General features: G+C 30.2%; 1 protein-coding gene across 1 annotated transcript; it reads right to left on the bottom strand.

Moving 5' to 3' along the window:
- Window positions 1–2,766: 2,766 nt before the first annotated feature.
- On the bottom strand, window positions 2,767–4,680 carry LOC127257667 (stearoyl-[acyl-carrier-protein] 9-desaturase 6, chloroplastic-like). The gene is made up of 2 exons (XM_051284128.1): window positions 4,062–4,680; window positions 2,767–3,330 (listed from the first exon to the last, which is right to left on the bottom strand). Exons 1-2 carry the CDS (start codon window positions 4,650–4,652, stop codon window positions 2,767–2,769), a joined length of 1,155 nt encoding a protein of 384 aa, XP_051140085.1. The 5' UTR covers window positions 4,653–4,680.
- Window positions 4,681–11,302: the final 6,622 nt, after the last annotated feature.

Below are 11,302 nucleotides of genomic sequence, written 5' to 3'. Positions count from 1 at the left end.
CAAATAATATATTTATGACCGGAATTCAATTTGATGTTTATGACCAAAATTAAATTGGTGTTTATGACCGAAATTAAAGTTGGTGTTTATGACTGGCGATTACCGGCCATTAAACATCGACGGTTTCGATTCGAAATTAAACACTCCTAAGGTTGGAGTGCCTATATAAGGCCACTTTCACTATTCCAACAAATCACACTAAGAGGAGTTCTTCCTCTCTAATCCTCTCCACCCCACACTTTTCCGGCGAGTTTTCCGGCAAACTCCAGAATCTATACTTGCCTAACTTCCCGACATAGCTTAAGTCCCCTTATTTTAGTTCGCCGGAGCTCCGAAATATTGGGGTGCCACCTAATTCTGAGACAAACATCGTTTTATCTTTAGGAACGTTACGCCACAAACCGGAGGTACTACTAGGGTGTATTCGTTTTTACGGAAAGAGGTTCTACCTCGACTCGACGTGATTATAGAATTTATTTCGACAAAGTTATTGTGATTATCAAATTTATTTGATAAATTAATTATCGAATTTATTTCGATAAAATTATTGTGATTATCAAATTTATTTGATAAATTGATTATCGAATTTATTTCGATAAAACTATTGAAATTATCAAATTTATTTTAATAAATTGATTATCAAATTTATTTCGATAAAAAATTGTAGAATTTATTTCGATAAAAAATTGTTGTGATTATCAAAATTATTTTGATAAATTGATTTCGATATTTTGATTATCGAATTTATTTCGATAAATTATTATTGATTATTGAATTTATTTCAATAAGATTGTCGTGATTATCGAATTTATTTCGATTGATTATTCAATTAATTTTGATCAATTATTTTGATATCGAATTTTATATTTCGATAATTATTTGATATTCTCGCGGTATAAATTTTTTCCAACAAAGATGACCTAAAATGTGGTGATACATAAGACTAGAACATACAACGTTCAGAATAGAATCGTGATCATGACTCAGAATTTAGCCATTTTCAAAACAAGAGCATGATATGTTCACATGGGCCTTGAACAGGAGCATGACCATAACGGTGTTTAGAAATAGCCGTGAACATAAGCATGATTACAACCATATTTTGAATATGGTTATGGGCACGGCCGTAGTCCGAACATGATTGTGAAGTGGGGCATGAATACGGTCACGTTTAGAACAGAGTCATGAACACAACGGTATCAAATCCAACACGATCGCGTTGTTTGTCTGTTAAATTTACTCAACTTTCTAAGTATTGTATAATACCATAGTATTCAAGCCAATACAACTGTGTTCAATCCGTATCAACTATGATAGAATTAGAATTAATTAGTTTTAGTTTGAAGGAGACAAATAATAACAAAAAAAATTAATTAGACTAAAATAAATTTTTGACTTTCCTTTAATAAATTTTCCACCAACCAAGGACTAATTAAATTTAAAAACTTGCACATTGACACCTTGTAGCTAGCATTAAAACCACCGTCCTATTTGTGTCACAAACATATTAGCCACAGCTTTTTCATTTAGTAAAGAGCACAACCAAAAAAATTAAATAAATAAATAAATTGTAGAACTAGTTAATTACAGAACCAGACGAATATATGCTAGAACATACTCTCTTCGTCCCACTTTTTTTTGCCAACTATTTTTATTTTTCATTTGTGTCATTTTTTTCATCATTATTTCTATTTTCGTTTGTTCCATCTGATTTGTCTTTTCTTTTTTAGCAAATATAAGTATACACTTTAATCACATTTTAAATTTCATAATTTATAATTTTTTAATCTTAATTATATTATTTATTTATCTTAATTTCAATCTTAATTTATAATTAACTTTATAATATAATAATTATTTAGAATAATATATTTCTTAATTATTTACTAATTATTCTTTACTTAAATTTCTATTTGGACGCATAAAGTGGGACGTAGAGAATACTTGAAAACAAAATCTTTCAGCCAATTTTTGGAATGGAAGATATTGATAAACCTCCAAGTGCCTTAAATGATAAATTATACTACTATCTATGTTCCAAAATTTTTTTATTTTTCCGTAATTATTATTTTTTTTAAAATGGTGACTTCCCAAAACTTTTGTAAATTTTTTATTCATTTGCACAAATTTTCATCGTTTACTCTAGTAAATAAAATTTATAAAAGTATTTCAAATAAAAAGTTAGAATAAAATTGTTATATGATAATTATTAAGATTATATTATTTAAAATACAACACCAAAATCGAAAGATGCATGCATAGCAAATTTAAAGGGAGGAATAGTAAATATATACTACATCATTTATTATGAAGATTTTATTCTTATTTATCTCTAAGAACTATTTACTTTTAGGGTCTGTTTACCTACATCATTGATTAGTTATTCGTTAGGGTAACTATTTGTAGTTAGGTAGGCCTAATAATACAAAAGTTTAGCCCTCATTGAGTAGATACAGTAAGCTACAACTATTTCGCAGCAAAGTAAAAAAATTTGTTTGGTAACTTGGAAATACTTTTGTGGCGAAATCTCTAACTATTGTATTTTTTATTGTGGAATTTGATTACACAAATAAAATTGTCGAAAGATCGAATTATATATCGTCTAATTTCGAATAACAAAGATAATACAAACTACAATGCATTGAATATATATGCATATATAGATATAGTAGTGATTATTACATGAATTTATTCTTGGCACCTCACTATAGTCAATCTAAAGGTAGATGAAGCAGTGATGGAAATAGAAGCAAACAATATATGAAGCTACATAATAATTTCTTTGTTGAAAATCCAACTAAACTTCATCTTTGAGCTTTCCTTTTTAGACCGATTGGCGTCTCGCCATATCAACTTTCGCAACTTAGGCACTAGACGGCACACAAAATCTTGCTCGCATCTCCCATCACTTTCTAATCCCTGAATCTTCTCAAGGTTCCATCGCGTTACCAAGAACTCTAAAATGTCCACATAATCTGTAGGTGTATAAACACCGATTCGAGCTGCCACCATTGAGAAATGATTATAAAGGTTTGGGTCTTGCCCATCGTACATTAAATGAGCCGGCATTGTGATTCCCTTCCTCATCATGTTACCGATTGCTACCATGGTTGCATTTGGGTCAATCTCCAATAGCTTATCTACCAATTTTATGTATGCACTTTCATGGCGCTTTTCATCGGCTGCGATTGTACCACATATGTTTGCAAGAATTGGATCTCCATGCTCCTTGGCAAGCCTCGCCGTGTTTCCATGAGATATAAATGTAGCGCGCTCTTGAAATGAAACGTACACATATCCTAAGTAAGGGTTATTTTCGACACCAATATTCTGCGAGTAGATCATTTAAAACACAATGAGAATTATATGAGATAAAAACATCAATTAGATTTTTTTGAACTTGAATTTTATCTTTGATTAATTAACATATAATTTTAAATTTCATTGTAATTTTCAAAAAATAATTATCATACAATAATAATAGAAATGACAAGTAATTTCTTGTTGATCCATAATATCTTATCGAGACATTAAAACTTGTGACATCTATAAACTTAGGAAGTTATTTTTATATTATTAGTTACATTACTAACTTCTTATATTTTTTTTATTGTTATTACATTTATTTTCATATTATCAAAGTTTACCATGCGCTTTAGTTTGAATGTTTGACTAAGTCAAATCACTATGTTGTTGATTTGACTCACGTAGCAATTATCATAAGAATAACTTACTTTCATTGAGTAGAGGAATCAATTATAATTTATTAAGGTATAATTATACTTGATAGATTTTAAGTTCGATATAATATTTGGTTACACAACATTTTGGAGTATTTGGTACTATTTTAATTTTTTTTTAAATTATATCAAATACTAAATTTTTATTAATAAAATAAACATTATGTTTACATCACCTCAAATTTTTATTTGAAATGATTATACTAATATTATCAAGCATAATAATTCAAAACAAACATATATACTCCTACTAACAACACAACAAATGTCATAACATTGTTAAAACTTGATAACCAAATCAAAATATGAGATCAAACATACCATTCCAGCACCAATCAAATACTGCACAGTTTTCTCAATGCTCAGCATATCGACCCGGCCTGAAAGATAGAGATAACTCCGAAGCAAATCGCCGTGCCTATTCTCCTCGGCAGTCCATCCGCGAGTCCAAGTAGCCCACGGGCTTTGGCTAGCGCCGGTGTCATCCTTAATCCCATCACACAAATTTATCATACTTTGATATGTAGGTATGGCTTCCTCAGTAACCATATCTCCAACCAGCACAACAAAGTAATCATTGGGTAGTCCATTGGAAGACTTCCGCAGGGACAAAACTTTGTCCATAAATTCATCATCGGGCAATGATGGATCAGGAAGGAAATCAGAAGGTTGCCAACATTTCTCGACTGGTTTAAGGAGAGGGAGCAAATTTCTAGTTGCCCATGGTTCTAGTGACTTGAACACTTCTACTTTCTCGGGTGCCATTGAGTGGGTAATTTGATAGGATGGCGGCACCTTAGCCGCGATGGCAGCTGAGATAATTCGTCCCTTTGGGGAAGTGGCGGATGCAGCCGGTGGCAACCGTGCGAACAGTGGGGTGGTGGTGAAGGAGCTTAGTGTTAGAGTTTCCATTCCTAAGGAGAAGGTAATTAATATGATGTAAGAAGCTTAAATCTTCCTTGCTACAAATTAATCACTTTGCACCATCACTTTATATTAGGTATTCATGCAACTTGAACATTATTATTCAATCAATATGTATTAGGGTTTAGATTTAGGGTATGGGAATAGGGATTTAATTTCTTCTTTTTTTTCCTCTAACTTTTTGACCAGAATATATAAAATAGGAATTGCTTTACAAGTTTGATGTGTACCTTACCACGATGTTATATAACATAATAATTATGAATGTCTAGAAGAAGAATATATATATATATATATATATGTTTAAAGTATTTTAAATTTCTGTAATTAAATATGTGAGGAATTGTTAGGGTGGGAGCTAAGGTTAATTAGCAAGAAGGGAAAGTAGTGGACTTTAATTTAGGCTCGTAGAAATTAATTATATTGAGATATTTTTTGCTGTCCTCATTTTATTTACATGTTCCTTTTGTTGCTCATTTTAGATTCAAGTTAAAATGGTTTGGTGTGGAAACTGCATTTCTATAGAGTGACCTACATGGGAATCTTTATATAAAACAGCATTACGGTTTCATCAATTAAACATTATGATACATTCATGTCTGAAAATAAATAACTCATATAAATAAGTGTTTAAGTAGACGTTAAATGTTGAGTTTGTTTGAATGATTTTGGTGGATTTTTATTATTCATCCAATTTTCCTCTCATACTCTAAAAATGAAGAAAATTAAATGCTTATTTTTTATATTATATTATTCTTAATATATTTTATCAAACAACTATTTTAATTAGAAAAATTAATAATCAAATCAAATTCCAAAATCTAAACTTCGTCAGATGAAAAAAATATATATTATACAAAATAGGGATACTTTTACCTTGGTTTTAAATCAAAATCCTATCAGAAAAATTAAAAAAAGTAAAAAATCTATAATATTCTCTCTCTCTCTCTTTTTTTTTTTTTTTTTTTTTATGTATTATGATGTTAATCTGTACGTGTAAGTATGTTTGTAAGCATATTCTTATTGTGTTAATGCTTTGAGTAGGCATAGTACTACTAGAAAGATCACTAATTGTGGCAAAACAAGTTATCACAATTGAATATATTGTTACAACAAAATACATTGATTAATTAGGATAGGTAATATATATATATTTATATTGTGTGGATTTCTGCAATAAAATCAAGATTCTACAAGATTTTGATGGACTTCAATTTGAATATTCGAATGTATTTAATCAAAATTTTTAAAAATCATTTAAAGTCTTAGGTATTTAATTCAAATTTTTTAAATTTTTTTAAAATCTTACCGTATTCAACAATATGTAGATTTAATTGAATTTTAATGAAAAATTATGAAAAAAATGAATAGTATAAAATCTCTATCATAAGATATTTAAATAAATTCTTAAAAATATTATTATTATTATTATGATTATTATTATTATTGAGGTATAATTGATAAATATTATAATAATATTAATATTATTATGATATTTTAATAAAAAATAATTATTTTAAATTAAAATATACTAGTGAATTATTATTAAATTTTTCAAAATGTATTTTTTATTATAAATATAATATTTAAAGAAATACTACTATTTTATAATAATAAATAATAAATATGTATTATCCCCTCCTCCATTATTAATTTTAAATACACTATATTCTCATTCTGTCATTCTGGTAAGAACAAATTAGATATTTATATTTTCTTAGTTGCACCGTTAATTTATATTTATTTATTTTTTAATTTTTCAATTTCAATTATTTTTTGTAAAAATTGAAATTCTTGATCTTGATTTTATATACGTTTATTTTTATGTGAAAATATAATAATAATAACAATAACAATAATAATAATTATTATTATAATAATAATAATAATAATTGATATATTGAATGATAATATAATACAAAATACTGATATACAAAAATAATGTTATGTTACAATACTTCTACATTGTTAATAATTATAAAAAATATACATTGTTAATAATTATAAAAAATATATTTATTAGAGAATATTACTTGGATGAATTTCCAATCCAAGATGATTATCAAGATTTCGTACATCTCGATATGTAAGATAAAAATCCAGAATTTCTTTTGTTAAAGTAAACTATAACAAAGAACAGCTCATGAATAAAAATGATGAAAAGATGATGAAAATGAAAATGATGATAATAAAAATGAAAACAACAACAATAATAATATTATTAATCATAATATGTTTTTTCAACTAATATATTTTTTATATTTTTATTTAATAATTTGAATAGTATTTTTTTGTTATCTATAAGTTTATAAAATTATTTAATTAATAAAAAAGTTATTCTACAGGCCTATAAAAAATCATGTAAATTTATCTATAATTTAATTATGAAAATTCATTTAAATCAATTAATAAAATTCACCAAAGTCTGCATGGATAGTGTGAATTTTCTAAATCCATCGAAGTTCATAGTTTTTTTTAAATCCAATATAATCTCAACAACTAACTATATATGATTATATTGTCGCAAATTTTTACAACAAATAATTATACCACATAAGTAAAATCTTTGGTTGCAACAATAAGTTTTTCTTTATAATTGTTTGCAGGCGAAGATTTATTTTAATGAAATAATCAAAGAATTATCATCTAATTTTCCAACAATTTTATTAGTTTTGTTGCAAACTCGTGTGACAAGTAGTTGGATTTAAATAATAAAAGAATTATCATGATTAGCCGTAAATATTTGTGACCATTAAATAAAATTAATCTTCAAATGAATTATTGCAAAAATTTGTGATAATATAACATTCAAACATTTTTTAAAAGAAATAGGTGGAATTATTGCAGAACTGTAACAGTTAACATTATTATTTTTTTAATAGCTGTAGCAAATAGGTGGAATTGTTGCAGAACTATGCGACAATTTTTTAAAACTAAATAATAAAATGATTGTCGCAAAAATGATTAACAACAAAATTAAACCTTGACAAAAAGTTCTGGTAGAAATTCATAGCAATTATACAATTATTTTTTAAAAAAATTGCAAAATAATTATAAATGAATGATCGTACTATTTATTTATTTGTCACAGTAATCCGCTACAAAGTAAAAGAAAAATTTCTTTAAAATTTATAGTAAGTTGTTTTGCCACAATTAAAAATACAACTGCAATATAAAAATGTTGGATAATCGGTTATTTGCAATCGATTATTTTGTGAGTGAAAATACGACGGGCCCGTGTACCAAATTAATATAATTAATTTGGAAAAAATAAATTAATATTATTTATTTATTTTTTGTGTATGAGATTTGGTTAATATTATGGCTAGTTTGCCTATCTCGAGACAAACCAAATTGTGCAACCCCAAATTAAACCCGGATATATGACATAAGTCGCATATTATCCGTTGGATAGATTTATTATAATTTCAAACGGAAGGTTTGAAATTAGAATAAATTACAATCGTTTCAAACGGAAGGATTGAAATTAGAATAAATTACGATCGTAAAAAACGGAAGGTTTGTAATTAAAATCAATTACGACTGCTTCAAACGGAAGATTTGAATTTATAATTAATTACATCGATAATTAAGGTCGTAACTATGATCATAATTAATTCCCTGCCATTTTGGCCGAGTGGAGACGCCTATATAAAGGGCCTCCCCCTTCATTCTAATAACCAACAAGAAATAATCCTCTCGTCCTTCTCTCCTCTCTTCTAGCTTTCCGGCAGCCTCCCTAGCTCAGTTCCTCTCTCGGTTTTGTTCGCCGGAGATCCAACGATTAGAGGTGTCACTCTCATTGGAGACGGAAACCGTTTTATCTTTGGGTTAGAACGCCATCCACCGGAGGCACTACCGAAGCGTATCTAATTTTTGGAAAGATGATCCATCCTTAACTCGGTTTCACACGTGCTTTATACATTGTTAGCGTTACAAAAATCGTTACAACAAGATTTCTCACGTGCTTTATAAGTGCGTTGACCGCCCACTTTTTGTTACGGAAAATGTCGATACAGAGACTTTTTGTAACTCGAGTACATGCACCGGTCAAAATCCAGTACAAAATCGTTACAAATAGCTTTTTATAACGAAAAATGCTCATTTGTAACGGTTTTCTAACCTCTACAAATGAGCATTTTTTTGGTAGTGAAGCTAAGGAACATACATTGCAGCAATAAGAAACACAGAATAAAAGCTAGACAACTGAGTTAACTTAGCAACATACTAACTATGCTATTTGTCTAACATAACTAAGGATTAAAGTAAGACAACTAACAGCAGCAACTAATATACTACACAACTTCTACACCATTAATCTGATAATTATCCTAATCAACTATATTACAATTATACTAATTGCACAATTCTACTTCTACAAGTTAACCAACAATAAATAAATCAGCAAAGGTGATCGAAAAGGGAATCCAAAAGACTTCCCTGATTCATGTATTACAGCCAGATATTTTTTTTTTTTCAAAATTTTTGGTGGTGCCGATGACTTCCCTCCTCACACTTGAATTATTGTTCGCCTCGAACAACTTTGATTAGGCTCCGGAGAGGGACTGCAATCAAACCAAATAACGATTCAAAAATAGCACGGTTCATTTAGATGTAATCAATTAAAACATAATGCTATAGAACTCCCTTTTCGACTTCTTCGCTGCTCGGAAATCTTCAAAAGAGACCGCCTCACACTTATTTCAAAATGAGTGTCGAATCACCATCGAATAAATCTGAAACTTTCAGATTATGGAACCAGCAGCAGCATGTTCGGAGGGTTTTATTGAATACTCATCTAAACAGCAAGACTTCCTTCCTTCGATAAAAAACACGATCAATCAAGCAACCAGCCGAGCCTGATTCATGTCTTGTGCAACCAGATTTTTTTCAAAAAATTTTTTGGTGGTGCCGATGACTTTCCTCCTCACACTTGAATTGTTGTTCGCCCTCGAACAACCTTGAGTAAGCTCCGGAGGTGCTTTCTCCTCAGCGTCGATTCACCATGGAATGAATCTGAAAGTTTCAGATTTTGCAACCACCAACAACAGCTGTTGTATGCAGATTTTTATCGAATGCCCTCAATTATCAATCCTCAAATCGAATCAATTCAACACAGCCTGCAATCAGCCCTTGGAGGCTGTTGTGTCTTGTCTAAATTATCGATTAATCCTAAAATCAACATAAGAATTAAACTCACAACTCATCTTACCCAAATCTCCTAGAAAGTCTGCAATTCACCAATAATATACCTACTATGTATACAAATTTGGCAACTCATCCCAATTTAAACTAAATCAAAATTCGAACATAATTTTAATCCTAATCACAACTACAATAAATATCCGCAGGAGGAAATCCAATTAAGGAATTAAAGTCACAATCGAATCCCAAAACGGACCTGCAAATTTTCAGAGTATTAGCATTATGTTCGAAATTAAGAAATTCGATGAAAATAGGCAAAAGAAGGTGAAATTGAGTAATACAACCTTTCTTCCTTCCGATGTTTACCGGTGGATTTATAGGTGGATTCCTAGGCAGCTAGAATTGGAACAAGTGGTGTGGTTGGCTTCATCCTCGTTGGTGGGAGAAAAAGGTTACGGTAAAGAAATTGGGGGAATTTACGGTAAAATAATTAGGGCTGGACGAAATTGAAAGAAAATCGGCTGTGAAATTCAGATTTTTCTCGGAATTAGGTGATGAAGATGACGGAAGGAAGGAAGAAATTGAAGGCGTAAGTAGGGCTTACTGAAATGGCGAAAATTTTAGGGAAGAAAGTACTGAGTGAACTATAGAAAAAGGAGAGAAATAATATAGAAAAAAAAATCTTCTTACCTGGAATTACCGACTATTGATTCGAAATCTGAAATCTCTCTAGCCCAAGACTATGATTTAGGAATTTTCTTAGTAGGCGCCGTCGAACAAAATGAACTTTTGCCCAAAATAAAGAAGAATAAATTCATCGCTTCGCTTGCAGGAGGGACTGGTCTGCGTCGCTTCGCTGCACTTGCCTGAAATTGGCTTCGCTTTCAAACCCGCTCACATCTCCCCCCGCTTGTTTTCGCCGCTTCGCTTGCACACAGAGACATTAATGCCGCTTCGCTTTGATTCTATTTCAAACTTCAGATAAACTGATCCTCTGAATGGCATTTGGTGAAGAAGAAAACAAAATTAATTAAAATATATATATAATAATAATTGCTAAAAATATATATATGACGCCGCAGGACCCTTTTTTTTTAAAAAAAATAATAATAAATAAATATATATATATATAAAATAAAATAAAATAAAATAATAAATATAATTTTGCCCTAAATTGGGTGAAGAAGACGCCGCTGAGGAGGAGCGCTCAGGAACGACTTCCATTCTATCACTTAAGATTGTCCATCGCTTCGCTTGCCGACTGACTGGTTACAAACAGCGGTGCTAGTTCCCGCTTGAACAATCGCCGCTCATGGCCGCTGCTTAAAAAGGCCGCTGAGACAGGGCTTGATCGGTGCCATCGCTCGCCGAAGTTTTCGCTCACTTGTGTCCAGCTAAAGTCGCCGCTTCGTATGTAGGCATCGCTCGTTGCTGGTTGCTGCATCTGCTTCGGACTCCATAAGTTCACTTGCAGTACTGGCGCTTGGCTTGGG

This window comes from Andrographis paniculata, unplaced genomic scaffold, assembly GCF_009805555.1.
Source record: "Andrographis paniculata isolate CXL003 unplaced genomic scaffold, ASM980555v1 Contig58END, whole genome shotgun sequence".
Taxonomy (NCBI): Eukaryota; Viridiplantae; Streptophyta; class Magnoliopsida; order Lamiales; family Acanthaceae; genus Andrographis; species Andrographis paniculata.
Note: the sequence above shows the minus strand (reverse complement) of the source record. Positions and strands in the feature narration are given on the sequence as shown.